Here is a 26,950-nt window from a genome sequence, read left to right on the forward strand (position 1 = left end):
ATGGAATTTAGGGTCCTACCGAGGCAAGATAGCGACCACAATGCCCTTGTCTTAACACTTAAGCCAGGGAGCTTCGGGTTGACAAACCCTGATGCCAAACCCAATACTGAGATCTAGCCCCTTATGGTAGCCAATAATAGGCGCAGGGTTAAATGGCCCCACTTTTAGGACTCCCCTAGCAGGATTGCCGAAATATACCAGATTGTTGTACCTCGGATTATCGAGATGGGTGATTCGGGCTCCAACGGTCAAGCCGTAGAAATCCATAGGCAGTTGGCTCTCGCACTGGGGGATGTGTTTTGCCCAGTAAGTGGGAATAAACGGCGTGGGGCTAAGACACACCCCTGGTATGATGACACCTGCAGGAAAGCAAAAAGGGATGTCCTTACGGCAATTAAATCCAAAGATAGTGTAGGAATTAGGCTATCTAGACTGCTTTATAAAAAGGCAATTATTAGAGGTAAGAGTGATTGGGAGGAAACAAGGTGGTAGGACTTGAGATCTGCGCTCCTTTCAAAGGACGCCAAGTCGTTCTGGGCCATTGTTAGCTCAGGTGTAAAAGGGGGAGGGGAGGCAGTTTCCCCGAATATTGCGCCCTCAGTGTGGGAGGCACATTTCGGGGCACTATATACAACTTTGGAGCGTGACTATGTTCCTCGTCTAGTCTCCAAAACTGCCCAAGTGTATAGTATAGCAGGGACGACTGATTTGTCCCTGGAAGGAGCTGTGGCCCTCCCGCCATCCCCCATCCCAGACCCCCATCACGAGTATCGACTGGTGGGGGCCTCGGGCGCGGGGTCGCGGTTGGATCACCTGGACGCTCCGGAGGTGTATCTCCCTGTAATACCAGAGATCATCACCCTGAAGGAGGTAGAATCTGCCGTAGCAAGGCTACTCCCCAACAAAGCTCCTGGCCTTGATAAATTGCCTGGGGACCTGTTTCGATCTCAACCTAAAATATGGGCACCATACCTGGTTATCCTGTTTAATGCGGTTCTTATGGGGTTTGATCCACCGGACACCTGGTTGGAAGCTGAGATCGTCCACATTTACAAAAAGGGTTGTCCGCTAACTCCATCCAACTATAGGCCCATTAGCCTTATAGATACAACACAAAAACTAATGGGTAGGATCATATTGGACAGGATACAAGGGTGGATGGAGGAATATGAAATATTAACTACTCTCCAGGCCGGATTTAGATCTGGCATTTCAACCCTGGATCAAATTTTTCGGCTCCAGGTCCTATTTTGGAAAACAGCAAGAGTGGAGGGTGGCAGCCTCTACCTTGTCTTTGTGGACCTGCGGGCCGCTTTCGATCTTGTCCCCAGGGAAAAGTTGTGGAAAGTACTGGCAGATCTGGGTCTCCCGCCTTATCTACTGAACACCCTGACTAGATTGCATGCTGGTAATTATGCCCAGGTTAGGTGTGGGAGACATGGGGATCTTTCAGCCCGTTTTTCTGTATCTAGGGGTGTGCGACAGGGGTGCGTCCTGGCCCCCACGCTGTTTAGCCTTTTTATTAATGGCCTTGTGGATGCCCTAAATGGTGTAAAAGATAACGACGCTCCCTGGTTGGCTACTGGTCGGGTGCCCGCTCTGATGTTTGCGGATGACACTCTGTTATCCAAAACATCATCGGGCATCCAGCGTGTTCTGGACGGGTTTGTAACATTCTGTGCCTCGCGGGGATTGGAGGTTAACTTGGATAAAACCAAGTTTATGATCTTCAATCCCCTGAGGCACACCCTCCCAAACCCTGTCCTGAACAGAATTCCCCTGGAACGGGTCAAAACTTTTATCTATCTTGGCATTACCCTGACAGAAGATTTTGGTTGGGGTCACCAAATCACTAAATCTGCCCTTAAGACTATCGCAAATAGCAGGGGGTATTAGTAAGCTCCATAGATCATCAGACTTCAAACCGGCTGCTCCTGTCCTTGAGATCTATGGACTTCAGGCCAGGACAGCAGCTATGTATGGCGCTGAACTCTGGGGACATAAGAATACATCCAGTCTCCTGAGGGTTGAGCAGTCCTTTATGAGGAACTTGGTGGGCTTACCACAAAGCACACCACTTATCCCCTTGCGATTGGATTTGGGCCTGGAGTCTATAGAGGAATTGGTAGCCGCCCGGCCATTGCTCTATTGGAGGAGGTTCTGGTCAGCACCGGAACTGGCATCCTATAGAGCTGAATTTTTGGAGGTCTGGGGACAAATAAAAAGTAAAAATATTCCTTGGCTCTCTCATATCAAGGCCCTCACCACCTATGTAGGCTTGCCCCAGCTATGGGAGACCCCTGAGTTGAGTTGCCCGAGGATACCTAGGGCACAGTTGCTAACCCTGGTGAGGCGGCAAAATTTACTTGCACTACAGCGTTCAACAACCCAGGGCAGGCTGTCTGTTGAGTTCCTCTTAGTAAAATCTGAACCTCGGCGGGAGGAATTCCTAGATCTAGTCCAACCCCCTCTTGCGAGGAAATTATATACTCAATTGAGGCAAGGCTGCCTGCCAATCAGGGCATTTACCTCGAAATGGGCTAAAACAGAAAATGGAACCTGCCCGGCATGTAATTACATCCAAGAAGATGTTGCCCATGTTATGTTCTTCTGCCCAGCGTATATCACAATAAGAAAATGTTGGCTGATCCCACTATGTAGAAACTTGGGCTTCAGGCAATGTGCGCAGGCGGTTAGAGTTTTAACGTACGACACCTCGCCTCCTATTGTCTTTGCTGTTTCCCGTTTTTTACATGGAATGTGGCACCGAAGAAAAGGCTTTGTTTAAAGTTAATGTTAACAATCTGGATCAATTTTGTCTCTTGATAACTTTCTGTTTAATCAATTTTTATGTCTAATACTAATTGCTCATATTTATTGTTTTAACTACTGTGCCTTGTATGTATTTTATCTGCACTTTTATGGTCTCTGACCGAAATAAAGTTATCATTAAAAAAATTTATTAGCTAACCTGTGATTATTGTGTGTACAAACGTATTGCTCCTCTGCAAAGTATTTACCTGAGAGTACTCATAACTTGAAAAGTATATTTTTTATAACTGTTGGTTCTAAAAATAAAACACCTATATCTAAGGATATTTTAACAATTGGCCTGGAGTTCAGTTCTTGAGTGTTTGAAACCTTTTGCTGCCTGAGTGTGTACAACAAATGCTTTACACTGTCCTCTGATACTGCGTTACTGCTCGACCAAGCTACCACTTTGGAGAGTAAGGTTAGTTCTGACTTTAACCTCTGTTAAACCTTTGGGGTTTGTGGACTCTATACACACTGTACTGCCTTATTGTCCAGTATATATAGAGCCACCTTCTCACAGGGCTATTCTTTTGTCTGGGTAGACAGGTTGGCGTCCGGGACAGAGAGGGGGAAAACACTGAGCAAGTCATTTCTTTCCATGAACGTGTAGCCTTCAAGTAGCCAAACATCTAGGGAGGGCTGACAAGCTCCACAAAGCTTGAGAGGGGTTCAGCCATCTTGGGAGTGGGCAGACTAGAGCATACTGGGATAGCTCGATGTCACACTTCACAGGAGGTTGTCATCAGGCAGGAAAGAGCAAAGTAGGCCATTGGCTGGTGACTACGTCTTCCCCTAAGGGGACTTTCTGAGCATAGAAGGGGTACCCAAATCCCAGATCTCGCTTGGATTGGAAAAGAGGACCAAAGGACTGCCCTGCTGATCTTTGACCTGTCAAAGACGAGGCTGCACCAAAATTGGAGTACTCCTGCTGCTCCTTGGACTAGTGAAAATAGGACTGTGCATGTGGTGTCCTGCTCATGGAGAAGTTGTCCCCTGAGCCCAATAAGAAGCAGTGACTCCAAAAGTCAGTTGGCTGACATCCTGTTCACAGCACAGGTCCACAAAAAGTGAGGAAACCTGCCTGGGACAGCTGGTAGCCTAGATCAACGGATAGACGTTCTTCATCGCAGCGCAGCCTGGGTGACCAAGACCCGATGCCGAAAAGTTGCACCAGAGTCTGCTGGACCCAGAAAAGTAGTTGGAGTGCAGTTTGGTTGCCCAGAAGGAAAGTTATCTCCAAAAGAAGGGAACCGCTGGTTTCAGTGTGCCCGGTGACCAGTATTCTAGTGGCAACTGGACTTTTGCTGGACCAAAAAGGAGTCCCCGTTGACCGCACAGCAACATCAGCATCCTTGAGCATCTACAGCATTCTGTATCCCTTACATCAGGACCACTCCAAATAAGTCAATGGCAAGGGGCCACCAACAGTAGAACTGGAGACTTTTCTGAAGTTGGTTAGCCAAAGTAATCCACAGTGATCGCATACAACCCGGATGTAACTTTTTAAAGAAAAAGTTTCTAAGTGTCAAATTTGCTGAATTTGCCAGTGCTTGTTCATTGTAGAGTTACAAATCTTGATTTTTGTGGAAATGTACATCTCCGGAACCCTATTTTTATGAACTGGTGTCAGATTTCTTAATAGTTTTTCTTTGTCAATTGTTTTGGTACTGTTTAAATGCTTCACACTTGTTTCTTTGTTGAAGCCGGAAGGATCAAAGACCTAGCTACCCAGGGTGTGTGCTAAGGTTTGACAGATGAAGGCTGACTGGACCTAAAAAGGGTTGGTAGTGTATTACACAATGAAGTCTCACAACCACATCATATAATACGGCCTATTATCTCAAGGTGGCTGTAACTGTTCAGGAGGGCATTGGACTTGGCGATTCTCCACTGAACGCCTGTAGAATAGGTCCTGCCCCTCATTTCCAACAATGCGCTCTCCAGGTTGGGAAACAGGCCCACTGTTGTGGGAGTGTTTGCCCTAATCTATACCATACAGACTATAAATGAGTAAGCTCTGACACGGTCTGATGTCTGCAGGGTAATGAGCAGAGGGTCTATATTTTTTATTAACCCATGGGGCAACTGCTTATGCTGTGCAGGCTCCCTAAATGCTTCCCTCCCGCGGTCCAGTTCTCTGGGAAGCATGGGCAGGAACTGGCTGTTTATCGTAGAGGGCAGCAGTGTTTCCAACAACAAATTGAATCGGCCTGCTCTTCCATGAGTTTGACATCCTAGGTGTCAGCAGCACTCTTCGCCACTGCATTGTAAACAGCAATTTCTTTAGATATCATGCACTCAAGGGGTATGCATAACGTCCCTCCACTCATAAGTGAGTTACCAGGTGCTGTCATTCTTCCTCTGAAGTGTCTCTCTCAAACGTTCCCTGCTGAAAAAGGCTTCCCTTGGAACCCTCTATGTATTCATAGATCTCCTACTCCTGGTCTTCTGCTAGTTCTGGCATTGTCGTAAGCTCCATTTGTTTTTCCTTAGACCCAGACAGGCTTCTTCTTTGAAAACAGGAGGGAAAATCAACAGACTTCATTAAGTCGTCTAACTTGTCCATCATCTTCAAAGCTTCCATTTAAACCATGACACCTTATTTTTTTTAGGTGTCAAGTGTTATCTAGGTGACATGAAGCAATGAAGTTTCTGCTTCACGAGAATCCTTCTCCCTCCCATGTGCTCGATCACCTCTCGGACTTGAGGCCAGTTCCAAGGGTTTGTCACCTGCAGTATCCCTGGGATTGGATCAGAGGATCTTTGCGCTCGTGTTTGCCCTCAACCACTATGTATTTCGGCACTGGTGCAGACGTGGGTGCTTGGAGTCAGACGCACTCACCGCCTGTAAGGTGTTATCTTGTGTTTGTGGCCTTTGGCGCTCCTCACAGTTGATTTTTATGGCATTTTCTTCTTTTTGACATCAGCTCCCTCAGTGTTGGAGTCATGTCACTGTGTCGTCGCTGAAGGCCTCAGCTTCTTTCCTCGAACCGTGATTCTGCACTATGGGTTAAGTGCCCACCAATGCTTCTCTCTGGCATTGGGTGTGCTCAGCAGTAATTCAGCACAGGCTGCAGCCTTCTGTCTTTTGGTAGAAACAGATTACACACATGGTGGCAGTCTTTCTGTACAAATTTGCAGTAGCAATTCAAGAAGAACCTGAATGAGGAGTGCTCCATGCATTAACTGCATTCTCCAAACCACAAAGTTGATGACCCCATGGATTTCTTGGGTGAAAATCGTTTTGGAAAGGGGGGTGGGCGGGGGGTTGATTGAGATTTGACACTTTTAAGGTCTTCCATGAAAGCTTTAACAGAGATTTTGATAAGAGATAGGTGCTCCCTGTTCTGCAAGTATGCTGCAATTGCGGCCAAATGTAGGCAGACATAAGTGTATGCTAACCCCGGCTTTTGCAGATCTCGTACAGAGGCCGGGGGAGAGGGTGGGGGGCTGTATTGTGTTCATTAATCTAGTAGTGAACAAAGCTTTTCCACTCTGATGTTAAAAAGGCCAAAATAGAATGATCATGCACTCTTCTGGGAACGTCAGGCACCAGAATTAAAGGTCCTCAGGCACCAAACTGCTAGGTTGAGTTGTCTGGGTGGACCCAAAGCAGAGTGAGAATTTCTGGCATCAGGACATTTTTTGGTGTGGGCTGCCTGCTATCTCCAGGAGCAAAGAATACCAAGGTTGTCTGGCCCAGGTTGGCATCACTAGGATAAGGGTCATGCATACTAGCCTCATTTTCCAGACCTCATAGGGAAAGAACAGAAAAGGAAAAAAGCATAAGTAAATATCCCAGACCCATTTTTCCATAGTTCATTGCTCATGGACGGTGGGGCTCTTGGAGCAGTGGTATTGTGTGTTTTAGGGGGTGGCAAATAGTTGAAGTGCCCCACTGATTGAGGAATCTGTGGAGGATTTGTTGATGTGCCCTGCTTAGAATAGTCAGACACAGGCAAATGCTGCACTAAAAGAGGTACGTTGTTGTGAATCATGCAATACCAAGTCTCATGTGCTAGTGCAGATGTAGTACAAGGCTGCCAAATGTCCAATCTTATTAGGATTGTTTTGCCCCTGATGATCTTAAGGAAAGCTGATAAACACTTCCAGGTAGCAGGTGTGATGGCCCTGATACTGTGGGGTCCAGGTGTCACGTACAGTCATGAGGTGGAAGTGAGCTTCCCACCATGTAAGAAGTTTGTGGCAATTGTCACCTATAGATGGAGGTAAAGGTAAAGCGTGCTGAGCAACTAATTGCTGCTGTTCCGCCACTCGAAAGTTGAATTGTGGCTTTACCAACACTAGATTCTCTCCATTGACCCTCTGCTTGTGATCGGTGCCTTAGAAGACACTTTTTACTTTTGAAGTAGATACATGTGCATTCTAGTTTGCAGCGCAACGGCAATGTAAGAGGCAATCTCCAAATAACTGCATTATTATGCTTACATCATCTTTTCTTGCTTAGAGTATGCTCTCCCAGTGACAAAGTTTAGGATGGACTCTGGGAACAGCTGGATTTGTTGGGATAGAGAAGGGATTGTTTTGCCCGGACAGTAAATCCTAACTTGTGGAGTAAAGACTATGTTGCTTGAGTGTATGCTAGGCACTGTTTATTGCCACTCTTTATCAGCCAGTCTTCTAGACATGGAAAGATGTGCACGGCGTTCCGGTGTCGATGCAATCACCAGCCTAGAGATGCCCCCTGAAAATGTACCAGCCCTGATGCGGTTCCTGAAAGGCTACCCGCCATTTGCCACCACCAGATAAGTTCCTGGATCCCTGGGTAGAGAGCCTCCACTCTCTGGGTCCATAAAGAAAGCCCATCCAGAGCAGAAGTGTCATGCCGCCTTCGCCAGGATGGGTTGGGTCCACAAAAGGGGAAGCTTTATAGGCCTGACGCATTCGTACACTTTCTCTGCTTTTTGCTGCCCCCAGCAACTGGCTCCTACAGGTTCTGGCCCCCTCTTTGATATGGAGAATCAGCAGGAAATCCATGCTAGGAAGAGGTGTGCCCACCTTTGCTAACCCCACACCTTAGGTGGGGGAGGCGAGGTGAAGCACACATCTAAGTACCCTCCATCTTGAAGATGAGGGGACTCAGCCAATTAGGAAGAGGCTCATTCCCCTTCCCACTGGAGGGAGGCATAATAGGGGGTGGACCCACCTTAAGGAAGGGACCTATTTTTCTCGACCTGCACACCCCTTCAATGCCCCTAAATCTAGTATTTAGGGGTGAACCTGACCCTTGCCTTCTCAGATTCGAGGAAGAAAGGAGGAGGACCGAAGTGCCATGCTTACCTAGGAAGGAGAAGAGGACAACAGCTGCCTTGGACCCAGCCATACCGGCCTGTCCCATCTACGACCTGCCTACAGAAAGAACCCAGAGAGTCCAGCAGCTAGCAACCCCCAGAGCCTGGAGGACCTGCCCTTCAAGCTTCCTAAAGACTGTCTACCGAGAGCACCAGATTTGCTCAACCAAAGACTCACCTCCAGAATCCGGATTCTGGCAACTCCGCGATTCGGCACCCAATGCCCACGGCCCGAGTTTAAGTTGACCAACACCCCAAGGAGGTCTCCTCAGCGATCCTGACCTGGGATCTGGTGATCTCTGACCTCACTCAAGCCTCCAGATGATGCATGCAGCCTCTCAACCTGAAGGGTCCCTGCGACCGGAGTTGGTAAGAAAACCCAATGCCAGAAGACACCCCTGCACCTGACGCGACTGGAGCTGGTAAGACAACCCAATGGCAGAAGACACCCCTGCACCTGACGCCCCAGGGGCTGGGGTGGTCCAACCAACTGTGTCCAGGCATACACCAGATCCCAACTTACCTCTCCAGCTTGTGGTCACTTTCAGGAAGCATCCCTGCCCCAGCCTGCAGCATCTTTTCAAACACCAAAGGTCTCCATTGGAAAACACAGGGTCCCCGACGTCCGTTTTGCACCCTGCACCCAGCTGCCAGAGTGCCGCTGGTGGTGCAGCTCCTGTGCTGATCGATGGCACCTGAAGTGCTGACCTTTGAAGTCTCGACGTCTATGCCTGCAACCCACTTGCTAAAGCCTAGGTAAGTCACCCCTCAAGCAGGGTGCACTAGCCCTAAGGTGGGGGTACTTTGGCATGAGCCCTGTATTCCTACAGTGTATAAGCCCATTCTTAGACATTGTAAGTGTGGTAAAGCCATTAAAAGTATATGGTCTTGGAGTTGGTTATTACAAACTCCACAGCTCCAATATGGCTTTATTAAAAGTTTGGTAGCAAACATATCAGCACATTAAACTCACACTTATGCCAGTGTGGGATTTAAAGAAAAATGCACTCAGAGGGCATCTTAGAGATGCTCCCTGAAAAACGACCTAACTCTAGTATCATGGCTGAATGGCTGCTCGGCAGCTGCCACCACCCGACATGTTCTTGGACCCCCTGGGTCGAGCACCTGCTGCTCTCAGGGTCTGAAATAATGCACATTCTGGGATGAGGTGCCAAACCTCCCACTGGAGGGTGGCATAATAGGGGGTGTACTCACCCCAAAGAAGGGACCCATTGGTTCCAAACTTTACATACCTGTAACGCCCATAAATCAAGTAATCAGGTCCAACCCCGAACCTTGCCTCCTCAGACAAGAACCGACCAGAAGAAGAAGGACCGAAGAAGCTGTGCTGAAACTAAGAAGAGGACGATGCTCACTGACTTCGTCCCAGCCCTACTGGCCTGTCCGCACCTAAAACCTGCTCCAGCAAAATCCCGGTGTGTCCTGCAGCCAGCAGCATTAAGAACCCAAAGTGCCTACCCTGCCTTCCAGACCCAAGACTGTCTCCCGTGACCACCGGATTTGCAGACTCTGGCCAAAACCAAAAGTCTGCACCACTCTGCACCAGACGCCCACAGCCCGAATTAGAGTGGCCCAAAACCACGAGGTCATCTCCTCTGTGATCCTGACCTAAGATCTGGTGAGTTGGTAAGAAAACCCGACGCCTAAAGACACCCCTACACCAGACGTCCCATGGCCTTGGGTGTCCCAACCAACTGTGTCCCAGCATCCCAAGGCAGCCTAACTTACCTCTTGTACATAATCTAGGGCAACTTTAAAACAATAGAAATTTTAGAACATGTCAAAAGTGGTGACACTAGTATTTTAGAAAAATACAAAAATGTTATTCAAAATTAGTCATTCTGTTTTAGTTATAAATACATGATTCATATGACACTACAGAGACCATGATTTGTACAACATGCTTACTACAATCATCCATCACACATTCACACTACACTCTAATGCTTATGACAATATTTAATCTGTTTAATAATAATACAATTCATTGATACGTCAAAAAGGATGTAACAGATATACTATTTGAATGTGTATAGCAAACATTAGATAGGGGAAGACAAAACCTTGGTTCATGAAGCATATGCCGGTCAAGAGATTGGAGTTCTTCTGTGTAAAGATTAAATCTCACGAGGGATAGTTAGGACAGGCTGGACGAGCTGCCAATCCAGCTGAATAAATAGTTTTCTATTTTTCTAAAATACTAGTGTCACCAATTTTATTTGACATGTTCTGAAATTTCTATTGTTTTCAAGTTGCCCTAGATTATTTACAATATGTATTTCCCTGTCTAGGTGGACTTCACATTAGTAGCAGGGGGCCCCTTAGCTTTGCAACCTAACTTACCTCTCCAGCCAGTGGTCACCTCCAGAAGATCTTCGTCCCTGAGCCTGCAGTCTTTGTTGCAACCAGGGAATCCCCATTGAAATCAACAGGGCACCAGAAGCTAAAAACAACACCCTGCACCCAGCTGGCCCAGTGCCGCTGCAGGTGTACTTTAGGTGCTAACTCAGTTTCCCCTTTGCCCTGAGCCTAACACCAGGAGCTTTGCTCCCACAACCTTGTGCCCTGCTCGTGAGCAGCTAGCAACCAGAGGCCCCTATTCCCCATTGGATAACATTGGCTTCAGCACTCTTCACCCGGCTGCCCTGGTGCCACTGAGGGTGCTTAGAGAGTGCATCCTCGACCCTGGGGGAACCCCACAAACTTGTATTTACCTGCAAACAAATAACTTCATTCCCTCCCATAGGATTGACTGTTTTCCTTGAAAATTCTTCCAAGTGTTGAGTTGGTTTGTATTAAACACTGAAAAACTGCAACTGTACAAAAACTGATTTACTTACCTTTTCTGTAGGAAATGTCCCAGTGTGATATCTAGGCATATTGCACGGAGTAGAAAAAGTAAACAAAAAAGTAGCATACAAAGTAAACTGTAAAGTAACTGAAAAGTCATTTCGAAATATTGACATACTTGTAATTCAACCAACTGCATTTGAACCTGCATTCAACTGTAAAACCCCCTTAGAGTCTCTTGGCTGGACTGGGCCCGGGAGACAGCTTCTCCTTCAGCAGGACCCGAAAGGCTGGGTCCTTTTCTTCGCTAGCCACCGGGTGCAGCAGGTGCAGTCTTTGACGGTGTAGCCTCTCTTTGCTGGTCCCTCTGTGTAGCAGGGCAGTCTTTTGGTTCTTCCAAGTTGGTCTAGACCCGAGTTCTAGGTGCCCAATTTATTTTCAGAAAATACCCTCAGGGTAGGAAGCAGCTGGTCGCCAGAGAAGGGAGGGACTGTGCCTGCTGTGTCCTGCTCAAGAACAAGCAGTCTCCAGAGCCCAGTCAAGCCAGGAGAATTGAAAGGGCTAGCTGACTAGACTCATGTTTGCAGCACAGCTGAAGAAGCTTGCTGGGGTAAGTTGGTTGACCAAAGCCTTCAACCCACTAACACTGCTGCCGTGCAGCACTGAAGACCAAGACCCGACGCACAGAGTTGCACCCAAACTCGCTGAGCCCGGGAGTGCTGTTGGGGAGTAGCTGTGATCCCCAGAAGGGAAGTTATCGACCAAGGAAGAATTGGCCAGTGACTGGTATAAGGGTTACTGGTAGTCCAGTGGTGATTGGACATTGGCCAAACCGGGAGGACTTCAAGGGACGTTGACCGAGTAAAAAGGACCCCCTTACCATCATTGTGGTCTGAGGTATTTCTGCAGTAAGACCCAGTCGACTGCTGTGCATCCACAGCATCCATGGAGCATCATCAGCTTCCTTGATCCCTTGAATCAGGATCACTCAATAGGAATCCATTGCAATGCAGATAAAGTGCATGGAACTGTTGAAGGACTGCTTCACCTGTGAAGGCAACTGTTCTTGAGGACCTTGCTGGTCCCCCTGACTAGCTCACCATCGGAGTCGATTGCCCCATGTACTTCTAACTGACCGCATTGAAATGTATCTACATATCCTTTCAATAAGTTAAAAATGTGTTGACTTTGCCAAGGCTTGTTCGCTTTGAGTGAGATTCCAATGATTTATTATCGCTTGTAAAATCCATATCTCCAGAACACTCCAGTGGATCTTTTCCGTTCTAGTTAAATACAGCATTTTTATAAATTGGTGTCGGATTTGTTGTGTCTTGTCGATACCTTCTTCAATTGTTTTGGTGCTGTTTAAATGCTTTACACTTGTTCCTCTGTGTATGCCTTGCTGCTCAGTGCCGCAGCTACCCAGGATTGAGCTGAGAGGAACAGATGAAGCCCAGGACTCCAAAAGGTGTTGAGGAGTATTTATTTATTTTCAAGTTTTATATAGCGTGATCTTGACCCGAAGGTATCAGAACACTGTACAGAATTTGAACAACAGTATTTACAGGTAGAACAGAAGAGAAAATATGATGCAGTATATAATATACAATAGGCGTTGTAGTGGCTGTGCGAAAGAGTTCAGAGGTAGCGACGGTTGCTTCATACAGGGGTAAGAGGGGTAAATGCACAATTCTATCCAGAAGCACCAATGGCCAGACACATTGGAGATTGGGGGAGACATGTGGCCAAGAAGGTCGACTAGTTTAGGAGGTAGGGTGTTGGTATTTGTTCAGGGGAAGTAGTTTTAGGTTTTTCCTGAAGTGCAGCAAAGATTGAGCGGTACGAAGATCCTGTGGCAGGGCATTCCATATTCTAGGTGCATTCCCAGAGAATGATCAGGTGAGTTATTTTCCTTTCTTGAATTTGGGTGAAGTAGGATTAGAGTGTTTGAGCATCGCAACGGTCTCTGTCCGCCAGCTTTTGTTTGCAAGGTAGATAGGTGTTTCAGTGAAGAGAGCTTTATGGTTTATGAAAGTTGTTCTGAATATACTTTTCATTTGATAACCAGTTGACTTTAAGAGTGGGAGTGATTTGGTCAAAGAGGTTCTCCCCAAAGAGGAGTCTGTTAGCTGCATTGAGTGTGGATTTCATAGAGATAAGGTAGGTTTGTGGGGAAACAGGGATTGTTGCATTACAGTCTAAGTCTTCCGGGAGTATGAAGGATCCGATTTTTTTTTTTAGGTGTTTCAGCATGAAAAATTCACTTTTTTGAGGCATTGATGTGGACTTTCATCCTCAGGTTTTCGTCAAGTGTAATCTCAAGAGGGGGGCGCTAGAGAGCCCAGAGCAAGATGGCCGCACTGTAGTGCAGCTCTGCCGGTTGAGATTATTATCCGCTTACTATCCTGCCATATTGGCGCCATCCACAGCTCTACTTCACATATCTTGCCTCTCTGACTATCGAGGCGCACTTTGATGCCGTTGCCTTGGCGAATATAACCCTGTAACTGCCTGTTTTACTTTGCTTTGCCCTGACGCTAGAAGGCGGCCCCGCGGTGAAGGTACAATTCTAAGCTCCTTGAGGGTGCCTGCTGACTGCCCCGCCGTTGTGCCCGGATCCTGCGGCGAAGGTCAGGAGCTGCGGGAGTACCAGCGCGCTGATTTATTGTTGCTGAGCTGCAGGAGGTCTGAGGTCAGCGTCCGTGCACTCTCGTGCCGCGGAGCTCACCCGCCATTGCAGATACCGGCGTGAGAAGGTGAGGCTTCTGTATTGTGGCCCCACCCGCCCGGCCTGCTGCTGTGAGACTGCGTGGCTCCCGGGACATATCCGGGAAAGTGGCGACACTCGCAGTGCCTGTCTGCCTGATTGCCGCGATCCCGCTGCTCGACCCTGCACGCCCGGTAAATATCTGATGCGCCGGCCGCCCCGCTCTTGATGCTCCGGCCTGACGCTGGGAAACGGGTGTGCGGCTGTGTCTACTAGGCCACAGTTGAAACTTCTCCCTCTGCACATTGTAGGCCCTGTGCATGCGGTATTGGGGTTTTATATTCAACGGCCTGACACATGAGGAAGTGGAGCTCTGGAGATTATCACAGTGTTGGGAGCCCTGTGACGATCTATTCTGCATGACACAGAGGAGTTCATGTGATCCTCTCCTCTTACAGGTGCCATGAAGGGAAAGCTCCACAAAGCCTGGGACCTTTGAGCCTGCATTACCACCGTCCCCTATTACAGTGCCCACACTATAACTCTAATTTTTACCGGTGCTGCACTGTATCTGTGCACTAACCACCACAACACTCTGCCAATGGACAGGCTGCGGTGAGGGATGAGCAAGCTGCAGCGTGTGGGGTTTCGAAGAAGGCTGTGCTGGAACGAGTGCAAATCAGAGGGTTGTCAATTATCTGGTTGCGTCGCTTGCGCCTAACTGGAGAGTATCCCTGCTGCTGAACTGTGCAACTTTTAACTTTACTGCTGCTTGCGTATCTCTGATGCCGTACCGACTGTGTGGAACTTTGAGCTGCAGGCCCCGGCATATCAAAAACCTAGCAGCTGGTGGTCTGCGCTGGCGTAAGTCGCAACAAGAAAACATGCACCAAACATCTTGTAATACTGTACTTTTCAGGGTCCTGCGAAATCTGCTGTGACAGTGGCGCCTTGGTGATCCCCTGGTGCCCCGCCATCTGCCCCCGCGTACGATCTCACTCCAGTTGTGTGTACGCACTCTTCCTCATGCCTCAATATGGGAAGAACGAATAAGCAGCACACCATACTGCAGTTTGAGGCAAAAAAGAACTCTAAGCCCCAAACTCCCAAAGCCTCCGACACTGAGCCAGATCTTGAAGCAGGATCGAGCACTAAACTAGAGCGTATGCTGATGAATATGCAACAGAGCCTACTCTCCATTGATGCCAAGATCGACCATCTGAACTTGCGCATAGACAATATGGCAGCGAAGCTGGAGAAACATGACACTCTGATTGCAGAGGCTGAGCAGCGCATCTCTACTACGAAGGATCGTGTGGAGGCGGTTGGCACATCATGCTCCAGCATGGAGAAAATACCGGAGGTAATAAGGGCCAAGAATGAGGACATCGAAGCACGCTCCCGCAGAAACAATCTGCGTATAATTGGAATTTCGGAACCAACCAACACTGGGTCTTTGGAATCCTATGTCGTGACACTGCTCACAACACTATTAGGGGTGGAACACTTCTCAAAAGTGTTAATCGTGGAAAGGGCCCATCGGTCGCTGGCCGCCCGCCCTGTGCCAGGGGCATCGCCCAGTCCCATAATAACCAGGCTTCTGAATTATCGTGACCTGGAAACTGCGCTTCGCCTGGCTAGAGCGAAAGATACTTTGAACTATCAGGGAATGAAGGTTGAATTATTCCCTGATTTCAGCTTGGCAGTGCAGCAAGTGCGCAGGGAATTTCAATCTGCCCCCCAAAAAATTGCAATCCCTCCACATCCAGTATGCGATGCTTTACCCAGCTCAGCTGAGGATCCAACACAAGGGAAAAGTGTGCATCTTCTTGACACCCAAGGAAGCACTTTAATACATTCGACAGATTGAACGGATAAAGGCGGTGCATGAGAAGGGGAGCGGACTCGGACTCTGCTGGTTGATTACGTCAGATTTGCGCTGTCACTTGACCATTATTGCTGTATGCAGTTATTTCTTGCATGGGTTGTTTCCTTTCTTTTTGCTCTTAGTAATCTCCATGAAATGGGTGGCTACTATATCACATTAGGCCATGATGAGAAATGTTTACATGTTACAATGGTTATATGTAATCTTTAGCTTATGATTGTATAGTTGTGGGCTGACTTATGTTGGGATGGTATACAAGACTTTTCATGGGTTAGAGACGATTAATTGTCTTCATGCTCATGAATGTTCAGCATTTCACTTTATATCTCGACCAACCCATGTCTGACATGGTGCCAAAGGCTACTAGTGCCCCACTGTATGGAGATTCCCCACAAAGTTCTTTCTTACATTAGAGCACCTCCTGGTGCCTTTGTTGCATTGGTTTCTGTTTTCCCAATTTTTATGTTGCAAAAATGCTACTGCCCAGTTGTTTTCTTTGGGGGTGGGGTGTCACAGCAAGTTTCCATTGCTGAAGTGGGTGGGGAGGGATGTTGGGGAGCAACGTTTTCTGATGTAAAAATTTTAGCAAAAGTTCTGGCGACCAGGTTGAAATGACTCCTTACATTTATGGTGCTGCCCATCAATCTGGGTTTGTCCCTACTCGCTCAACATCCCATAACCTGCGGGCACACTTTGCGGTCATGCATGTACTCGAGCCCAGTCTACCGGCAGTGTCAGTGCTCCTTGACGCCGCAAAGGTCTTTGACTATCTTCTGGTCATACATGTTTGCAATTTTGCATCGTATGGGAGTGCCCTTTATTTTTACTAACTGGATAAAACTGCTCTACACACGTCTTACTGCACGGGTGCGGGTTAATGGTCACATCTTAGAGGTGATTCATATTCAGCGCGGCACACGGCATGCCTGCATCCAGCAGTAGCGATATGCTCATGCGGCCCTACGGTTTCACCAACGCCCCCTGGCAGTCTCCATTTATGCAGACGACATGGTGCTGTATGTTCGGGAACCCACTACGCATCTGGCGCCCCTTATGAGGGAGTACATCACTTTTGAGTGGTTTTCTGGACTAGGTATAAACTGGTCTAAATCAGTCATCCTGCCTCTCACTGATTGCACTCCACCAATCGACCCGGACTATCCCTTAGTATGGTGTACTGACACTGTTAAATACCTAGGAATATGGCTCCATAGAGATCCGCAAGTTGTAATACAATCTAATTATGGCACAGCCATCACACGACTTGAAGGTCTGGATCAAGTTACCCCTGTCCTATGCCGATCGTATAGCGTTAATGAAAATGGTAATTCTTCTGCGTTTTCTGTATTCATTTTTCAATATTCCTGTCCCAATGACGCATCATTTTTTCAATACACTCTGCTCCCATCTAATTACGTTGGCATGGGGGGGGGGGGGAGAGAGATGGGGGTTAAGAAACTTCGCCTTCAATGGGAAACGCTTACGCTCCCATATAACCAAGGAGGATTTATGGCACCCAACTTTCAGCTGTACTACCTTTGTGCACAGGCCCATTACGCCTTCTATTGGCAGCAGGACCCGGCTTACATTCCCCATGTTGCGGTGGAGGCGGGTGCTGTCCACCCAATACCGCTAAGGCCATGATAGTGAATACACACACAGTCTTCAAGAAAGGGGAGTTTGACACAGTTCAAACCACGGCCGCCGCCTGGAGGGAACTGGGAAAACGAGCACAGAAACTGCCACTATATGCGCCCAGTATGCCGCTATTATACCATACAGAACTTTGTTACTGCTGAGCCCGGTGCAATAAAGGCCCTTAAAGATAGGGGTATGACGACAATGGAGGCTGTATTTCCTGGTGGTCAGTTCATCACCTCAACGTCCGTGGCTGCCGGTGGCGGCGTACCTGCCATGCAGCTGTTTATCTATACTAGACTGCGCTCTGCAATGCCTGCGCTTTATCCCTAATTTCTTGCGGAACCGCCTGTGCTGGAAGCACTGCAGCTCCGGAACACTGCCACATCCGGGCCAAGCTGGTCACGAGATTATACCATGCTTCGCAGAGAGGGGGGGGGGGGGGTTGGGGGGCTGCACTAGATATATCTGCACTTAAAAGGAACGCGATCCTACCAAATCCCATATCAGAAGACGAGTGGTTTGAATGCTGCCGTCTGAGGGGGCAGTTGACCGCGAACGGTAACCTAAGATTGGTACACTTTAAATATTTGCATCAACTATACTACACACCAGCCCAGCTATATAGATATGGTCTGCGAGATTTGGACAGGTGTAGGCGCTGTGGGGCGACTAGTGCCGATTTCTATCACTTAGCCTGGGAATGTCCAAAGGTGTGCTCATATTGGGGGTATGTCACACGGATTCTGCACTTCATGATAGGGCTGCCCATAACCTGTACTCCCCAACTATGTCTCTTAGGCCTGGTCACTACCATCAAAGCTTCTCACAGGAGGTTTGTAGCTATAGCCTTACTATTGGCCAAGCGTAGAATCTATCTGTTGGGGGGGAAGAGGCGCGCCCACCACTAAACTATGGCTCCAAGACCTGACCTATTGTCGAGATCAGCTTACCGGTTATGCAAAAGAACTGCCCAAGGCATCCAAACCGCGGGACATCTGGGGCCCTCTCACAACTTATCTGTTGTCTGTTACGGCTATTTGATGTACTGTGTTATAATGAGTATGAACTGCCTTATACTGTTATGGAATGTATTTTTTTTGTTTGAATGCCATGTATTGCCTCTTTTCAATGTCTGCCTTGATTGTGATTGTCTGTGAAGCCATGTTGTGTAATATTTAGTCATGCCAGCTTAACTGTAAAACTTGTCAATGGCATGCCAATGCTATGAACTGTATACAGTCATTTTGTTTTCTTGTTATTTCGGAAAATGAATACATTTTTATTTTTATTTTAAAGTGTAATCTCAAGAGACTTCGAGTTAGAAAGTTTGCAGTTTAATGCAGTTAGGTTGTCAAGCCAGTTATGGACAGGAAGCAACTGTCCTTTAGGTTGGATGTGGAGGAGTTCACTTTTGCTAGGGTAAGATTTTAAGTGATTGTTAGTTAGTCAGTATTGTACCATGCAGAGGGTGCAATTTAGGTGGTGGGTGTGTTTGGATAACAAGATTTTAAAGTGGAGTTGGGTGTTATCTGTATGGAGTTGGTAGGCGATTTTGGCTTGTTTCGGGATCACTGCAAGGGGTTCCATTTAGCGGTTGAACAGGGCAGGGAATAGGATTGATCCATGGGAGATTCGTTGCAGGACTGATATTGCTGGTGAGGTATAATTATTTAAGTGAGATTGTTAGTTCTGTTATGAGGTAAACCACTGAAGAACAGTACAGCTGATACCTGCACGTTGAAAGAGGGTTTTTTTAAAAATATTTTCACAGTGAGGCTGCACAACCACACCATTTATTACACCCCATTTCCTCACAAGGTTCATAGCCCAGGAGCAGTTCTTGAAAATAATCTGATGCAGCCCCCTGCAATCCCACTCCAATGTATGGGAGAGGACTCGAGACATTCAACAAACTGAAGCAGAGAACTAAAACAAACTAGTGGAAGAATTGGAATGGATCCAGAGAAGAATCTTGTCTTTAAGGAAGATTGTGGTTTGCAAATTAAATACTTGCAAACATAAGAAAACTATGCCCCCTCCCCCAATCAAAGTTAATTGCATGTATATAGCACTTCATAGCCTTGACACGGTGTAGACGTGCCTGCAAATAGGTACCATGCAACACTATGAGGAGTGCTTGGTAGAAAACTGTGTCCGAAGTGTTTGGGTGCCAGTGACCATAATGGTGATTTTATCTTGTTTTAGGTTGCTGTACCTAGGAAACGTGATTGAGAGGATGCATGATCTTTACATTAACGGTTTACTCAAAGATTCAAAGGTTTTCTACAGAGTCCACCTAGGAGCAACAGAAGAACAGCCATCATCATCCACTGGATAGAGGCAGACATGGTACACTCACTTAACAATCCCCAAAGAAAGAGGTTAGCAAACTGTACACATGTACTGCATACAGCCAGGTATGGGAAATGCTCTTATACCACTCAGGATCAATGAAAAATAACATCCGGAAAGAGATGAGAGCGCCCCATGGTCATGGACTACATACTGACTCCCTCCCACCCCAAATATAAAGGATCTATATGCATTCCCAACAAAACAACCTTCGAAGTCCTTAATACAGCTACACACCAAGCGCACCATACATGATTGTTTAATGATGCTTCTTATGCAAGCTGTGGCCAATACCTGTGGTGTTGTCACGCAGAAGCTGGTGGTCAGTATCTATGATAGGTGATGTGGCAGGGCCCCCCAGCACGCTGCCCGGGGTAACATAGGGGTCAGACTCCGGGTCAATGTTTTGGATGCCTTTCCACGGCACGCCCGGCTGGAACTCTGCAGCAGGAAGATAAAACCCTTCATACCATTATTCAGGAAGGTGGTATGAAAAAGGAAAATGCTACTTACCAGTATGCATCTGTTCTTGGCATGTAGAGCTGCAGAGTCTCACACTGAGCATTACATCGCCACCTGGTGTTGGGCTCGGATGATTGCATGTTGTTGTCATCTTGGAAGAAGTCTTTGTAGTCACGAGATAGGTGACTCCTCCCTTGGACGAAAGTGCGCATGGGCATCTACTCCATCCTTAGATTGTTTTTCGCCATGATGGAGTAAGTAGAAAGAAAAAAGGATGTCCATGCGTGTATATGTAAGTAAGATAGAACTGGAACAGATACAGGTCCCGGGGAGGCGGGTGGGCGTGTGACTCTACAGCTCTACATGCCAAGAACAGATGCCTACTGGTAAGTAGCATTTTCCGTTCGAGGCATATGATCTGCAGATCTCACACTGAGCATCGATTATACAGCAGTGTCTCCCTTAGCGGTGGTCACCTGTATCTGTTGCAGTAGTTTGAAAAAGAGTTTTGAGGACAGCTTGACCTACTGCAGCTTGCTGCTTAGCTTGCACATCAACACAATAGTGTTTAGTGAAGGTATGTGTTGTAGACCATGTTGCTGCCTTGCAGATTACTTCTAGGGGAATGTTCCCTAAGAAAGCCATAGAGGCGCCTAGTTTGCATGTGGAGTGTGCTCTAGAAGGAATTGTTAATGTACGTTTTGCTTTTTGATAGCAATTTTGTATGCATTTTACAATCCAACTTGCAATCCCAGCTTTAGAGATGGGGTTGCATTTATGTGTGATGGCGAGAAAGCTACAAACAATTGTTTTGCGAAAGGATTTAGTCCTGTCAATGTAATAGAGAAGCGCTCTTTAACACTGGCAACTCTACTGATTGGTTTAGATGAAATGGAGCAATGACTTTAGGAAGGAATTTGGGATTTGTTCTTAGGGCCACTTTGTTACTGTGTAATTGTAAAAATGGTTCTTCTATAGTGAAAGCTTGAATCTCACTCAATCACTCTCCTAAGAGAGGTAATAGCAATAAGGAAAGCTGTTTTCCATGGGAGGGATTGCAGTTCACATTTTTGTAAAGGTTCAAAAGGGGGTCCCATGAGCCTTGGAAGAACAATGTTTAGGTTCCACACTAGTGAGGGTGGTAACCTAGGAGGAATTATTCTATTTAATCCTTCCATAAATGCTTTAATTGCAGGTACTCTAAATAATGACAGATGTTGTCTATTTTGTAGGTACGCAGCAATGGCTGCAAGGTGTAGCCGTATAGATGAGTATGCTAGGTTACATCTTTGTAAGTGTAGAAGGTAGCATATGATATTCTGGATGGAAGCATCCAAGGGATCGATTTCAATATTGGTGCTGTAAATGGCAAACCTTTTCCATTTTGCTGCATAACAAGCTCTAGTAGTCGGTCTTCTGGCTTCTTTAATGATATTCATACAGTCTGGTGGCAGGTTAAGGTAACCAAACTCTAAGACTTCAGGAGCCGGATCGCCAGATTCAGTTGACTTGGATCTGGATGTCTTATGTCTCCATGGTTCTGCGTTAGCATGGATGGTGTCAGACACAGTCTTTGGTTTGGAACTAGAGAGAGTTCTAGCAGCATGGTGAACCACGGTTGGCGTGCCCATGTGGGAGCTACTAAGATCATTTTGAGAGACTGTCGTCTTAGCTTGCGCAGTACTACACAAATCTGCCTGACCAGTTCACCCATATCGCATTGCCCTTGGACAGCGGGTGTGGAAACCTGGCGGCGAAGGTTGGGCATTTTGCGTTTGTGTGTGGCTAACAGATCTATGTCTGGGTGACCCCACTTGTGAAAGATTGGTAAAAGAACTTGCGGATGTAGTTCCCATTTGTGAATCTGTTGTGTCTGCCAACTTAACAGATCTGCAATCTGATTGTGAACCCCTGGAAGGTGTTTAGCTAGCAGATATATGTTTTGTGGAATGGCCCATCTCCAAATGTTCTGTGCTAGCTGGGAGAGTTGCAGAGAATGTGTGCATCCTTTTTTTGAATGTAGAACATGGCTGTCATGTTGTCCATTCGGATCAAGACAGCTTTGTTCTGTAACTGTACCTGAAAGGACTTTAGTGCTAGGAATATTGCTAGCAGCTCCAGGTGATTGAAGCGGAGCACTTTTTGTTGAGTGGTCCATCTTCCCTGAGTTGTATGATGTAGGAGATGGGCTCTCCATCCTCTCAAGGATGCGTCTGTTGTAAGTACTCTCTGTGGAACAGGGCAGAGGAACTGCCGCCCTCTGGACAAGTTCTTGGTGTTCCACCACTGCAGAGAGCGATGTGTGCAGCTGTCCACCAACACCAGGTCTGTAAGTTGTCCTTGAGCGTGGTTCCACTGATGTGCTAGACATTCCTGCAATGGGCGCATTTGCAGTCTTGCATATGGTACAATAAAAATGCAAGATGCCATCATGCCTATCAGTTCATTAACACTCTAGCTGGGAGAGAGTGTTGGTCTTGAAACCTTGTGATTAAGGCTGGAATGCTCTGTATCCTGGTTGGACTGGGATAAGCTAGAGCTGTAGATGTGTCTATTGTAGCCCCTATGTATTGATGTACATGAGAGGGCTGGAGATGCGACTTGGTGTAGTTGATTGTAAACCCCAAGTTGTGCAATGTTTGAATTGTCTGAAATGTGTGTTGGACACACTGGTTGAATGACTTGGCTTTTATGAGCCAATCGTCGAGGTATGGGAAGACATGGATGTGTTGCCTCCTGAGATGTGCTGTTACTACTGCTAGGCACTTTGTAAACACTCTTGGTGCAGTTGTGACCCCGAATGGAAGGACTTTGAACTGATAGTGTTGTCCTTCTAGTACAAACCTTAGATACTTCCAGCGAGAAGGACGTATGGGAATGTGGAAGTAGGCGTCCTTGAGATCTAGTGTAGTAAGGAAATCGCCTTGTTGAAACAATGGGAGCACTTGTAAAGTGATCATATGAAAATGATCTGAGGGTATATACAGATTGAGGGGCCTGAGGTCTAGAATTGGTCTAAGTGTCCCATCATTCTTGGGTATTAGGAAGTACAGCGAGTAAACCCCTGTTCCTTGATGCTGTAATGGGACTATTTCTATTACGTCCTTTTGAAGCAACGATAGAACTTCTTGTTTGAGCAGCGTAAGAAGTTCTGTAGACATTGGACGCTGTCTGGGTGGTATATGTGGAGGGGTAGCTGTAAGATCTAGGCAGTAGCCATACTGGATAATCCGTCTTACCCACTCGTCTGTGGTGATGGAATTCCAGACAGGTAGGAATTTTGTTAGTCTCCCCCCTACAGGAGTGGAATGCTGTTGGGGGAGCGGAAGGCAGTCACTGTTTTGTGGTGGGAGGGGTTCGATTGTTATTGCCTCGACCTCTACCCTTGTTATTGCCTCTGTAGCCTCCTCTAAAATATCCCGTATTGGAGGATGTTTGTGTATTGCTTTTAAAGGAAGCTGAATTGTCTGTTCCAACTTGTTTGGCGCCTCCTCTATAGAAGGAGCGACGAAAGGAGCCTCTTGTTTGTGGTGACTGCAAAGCTCCCATTGATTTGACAGTATCGGTGTCCTTTTTTATTTTTTCAAGTGGTCTCTCTACAGCTGGGCCAAAACGCTGCTGTTGGTTAAATGGCTGAGTTAATATGGTGGTTTGCACCTCTTGCTTAAATCCTGAGATGCGTAGCCATGCATGGCGTCTAAGGAGGATACTAGTGTTTATTGCTCGTCTAGAAGCAGTGTCTGCTGAGTCAAGTGTGGACTTGATAGAAGCAAGAGAAATTAACTTTCCTTCTTGGATAAGGTCATTAGCCTGTGCCTTACATTGGTCAGGTAGATGCTGTAAGAGTGTTTCTAGCTGATCATAATGAGCCCTGTCGTATCTTGCGAGAAGGGCTTGTGTATTAGCTAGGCGCCATGTGTTACTTGCTTGGGCAGCTATTCTTTTACCTGAAGCGTCCATCATCTTTGAGTCTTTATCAGGAGGTGGCACTTGAACTGATGTTTGGGAGTTTGCTCTTTTCCGTGCGTTTGAAACGACGAAGGAATCTAAAGGCAGTTGTCCCTTAATGTAGGCAAGATCTCCAGGAGCAGGCCTAGATTTCTTTTCTATCCTGGGGTTTATGATCCTAGCACGTCCAGGATGGATTAGTTACTTACCTGTAATCCTAGTTCTCTTCCAGGGGTATCCTCATCAAAGTCATAAGCACTGAATATTCCCGCCCATGTGCGGGACCCCGGAAACAATATAAAAATATATATGTAAAAAACACATATATCTCGCTCCACATATATGTATGCACATATATTATTTTTCTCACACCAATGCAGCGCCATAACTGAGGCTAAAAACAATGTAAACACATATACATGCACATCAATTAGCAAGAAAAGCAAAAGAAAAAAACACATCATGTCAAATAACCTTTGAACTTTGTGTTTTAATGAGTATACCACTCATAAATTCTGAAAATTGCTTGTAAATAGACATTGTTAGCCCTCAGGCTGCATTGCAAAACAATAGCATAGAAAATGAAACCATTTTCAACAAAAAAACTGGCACCGTGCCTTTAAGGCAGCCATGACCCCGGGCTTCCCATCATGCCTCAGGGGTGACAGTTAGGTCAGTTGTTCTTTGCATAACCCTGAAGACAGGGCTCAACCACAAGAGTGACATAGTACCAAAATCTCATTTACCTGGGGAGGCGGGTGGGTTGCTTATGACTTTGATGAGGATACCCCTGGAAGAGAACTAGGATTACAGGTAAGTAACTAATCCTTCTCTTCCAGGGGATCCTCATCAATAGTCATAAGCACTGAATAGAATAGCAAGCCCATCAACCACCTGCAGGTAAATGAGAAGTACATGACCCAACCAAACCATAACAGCCAAATAACTCAGCTGTTAAACAGATTCCTCAGTGAGGCTTGGCCCACCTGGGTATCTGCTCTAGTGTCAGAATCAAGACAGTAATGTCTGGTAAATGTATGGACAGACCTCCAGGTCGCCGCTTTACAAATCTCAGACATGGGCACATCATGTAGATAAGCCGTAGTGGCCGCTCTACCTCTGGTGGAATGTGCTTTAGGAGTAAACCCCAGAGGTTTTTGCGCCAATTGGTAAGCAAGCTTGATACACGAAACGATCCACCTGGAAATGGAACGTTTCGATGCTGCATAGCCAGTTCTGATCGATCCGTAATTAATAAACAATTGATCAGAATGTCGAATAGACTTGGACCTGTCCAGATAGAACTTTAAAACCCTTTTCAGGTCCAACGAGTGTAAAGCCCTCTCAGCTGGAGTAGAGGGATTAGGAAAAAAAGTGGGTAAAGAGATAGACTGATTGACATGAAAATCTGACACCACTTTCGGCAGGAAAGAAGGGTGCGTTCTGAGCACCACTCTGTTCAAATGAAAAACTGTATACGGTTCTTTAGTACATAGGGCCTGAATTTCGCTCACCCTACGGGCTGACGTAATAGCTACCAAAAAAGCCGCTTTCCAGGAAATATGCTGTAAAGTAGCTTTATGAATGGGCTCAAAAGGAGGGCCCATCAACTTTGATAGTACTAAGTTCAGCTCCCAGGGAGGAGAAGGAGGCCGTACAGGAGGATATACCTTTTTCAGACCTTGCATGAAATCTTTTACTGCTGGCAACTGGAAAAAAGAGGTTTGCGAAGGTGATCGCCTATAAGCAGTTATAGCGGCTAGATGCACCTTAATGGAATTAAACTTCAAACCTGCTTTGGCCAGATACAACAAGTATGGAAGAACTGCTTCTTCCTGACTCTTCACCGGATTGTGACCATTCTGCACGCACCACATATAGAACCTCTTCCACTTGCATGCGTAAGAATGTCTCGTGGAAGGACGTCGTGCTTCTCTCAGAATGGACATGCAGTCTTGTGGCAGTCCTAGATGGCCGTACTGAATGACCTCAGGAGCCATGCTGCCAAGTTCAGTGATGGAAGGTTGGGATGGTGAATCCTCCCGTTCATCTTCGATAATAGGTCCGGCCTGCAAGGAAGCCTCTTGTGAGGAGACACTGACAAGTGAAGTAGGTCCGTGTACCACCATTGCCTCGGCCAGTCGGGGGCGATCAGGATCATCGTTGTGCACGAGTGGTTCAGCTTGCTCACCACCTTCGGGATCAGCGGAAGTGGTGGAAAGGCGTACACAAATTCCCCTGACCAGTCGATCAAAAGAGCATTCCCTCTCGTTCCTGGACGGTAAAACCTTGAGGCGAAGTTTGGGCATTTGCTGTTTACGTCGTCCGCGAAGAGATCTATGGAAGGACGACCCCAAGACTGGAAAACGTCGTCTAGCACTTCGTCGTTGAGAACCCAGTCTTCTCTGTCCTCGAAGTGCCGACTTAGTGCGTCCGCCCTCACATTCTGCTCTCCTGGGAGGTGGACTGCTTGAACAGACAAATTGCGAGCCAGAAGCCAATGCCAGATGCTCTGAGCTTCTAGTGACAGTGTCCTTGAGCGTGTCCCTCCCTGTTTGTTTAAATAGTACATAGTGGTGGTGTTGTCTGTTTGTACTAGAACCACCTTTTCCTGAAGCGAGGGAAGGAACGCTTTGAGAGCCAGGTGGACTGCTCTCAACTCCAGCAAGTTGATGTGGTAGGTGCTTTCCTTGGGAGACCGCAGACCCTGCACCTGAAGAGGGCCCATGTGCGCCCCCCAGCCTTGTAATGACGCGTCTGTGATGATCGTTTGTGTAGGAGGAGGCTGATGGAAGAGAAAACCCACTTGCATGTTCTGCTTCTTCATCCACCACTGAATGGAGGACCGTGCCACCTCCGACAAAGTGATCTGATCGTCCCAGCGATCTGATTGCTGGTCCCATTTGTCCTCCAGATCCTGCTGAAGAGGACGCATCCGAAGTCTGGCGTTCGGTACCAAGAATATGCAGGAAGCCATCGATCCTAAGAGAGAGGCTATCCTTCGCACTTTCTGAG

General features: G+C 47.0%; 1 protein-coding gene across 13 annotated transcripts in view; it reads right to left on the minus strand.

Moving 5' to 3' along the window:
• TNRC6B (trinucleotide repeat containing adaptor 6B) overlaps positions 1 to 26,950 on the minus strand; it is a 1,174,734-nt gene that overhangs the window by 177,082 nt on the left and 970,702 nt on the right. For all 13 annotated transcript variants that reach the window (XM_078683361.1, XM_078683372.1, XM_078683380.1 and 10 more), the window contains one exon: positions 19,820 to 19,966. In XM_078683361.1, the coding sequence (XP_078539487.1) occupies positions 19,820 to 19,966 (147 nt within the window). The remainder of the gene's footprint in view (positions 1 to 19,819; positions 19,967 to 26,950) is intronic.

Source organism: Lissotriton helveticus, chromosome 1_1 (genome assembly GCF_964261635.1).
Source record: "Lissotriton helveticus chromosome 1_1, aLisHel1.1, whole genome shotgun sequence".
NCBI classification, from domain to species: Eukaryota; Metazoa; Chordata; class Amphibia; order Caudata; family Salamandridae; genus Lissotriton; species Lissotriton helveticus.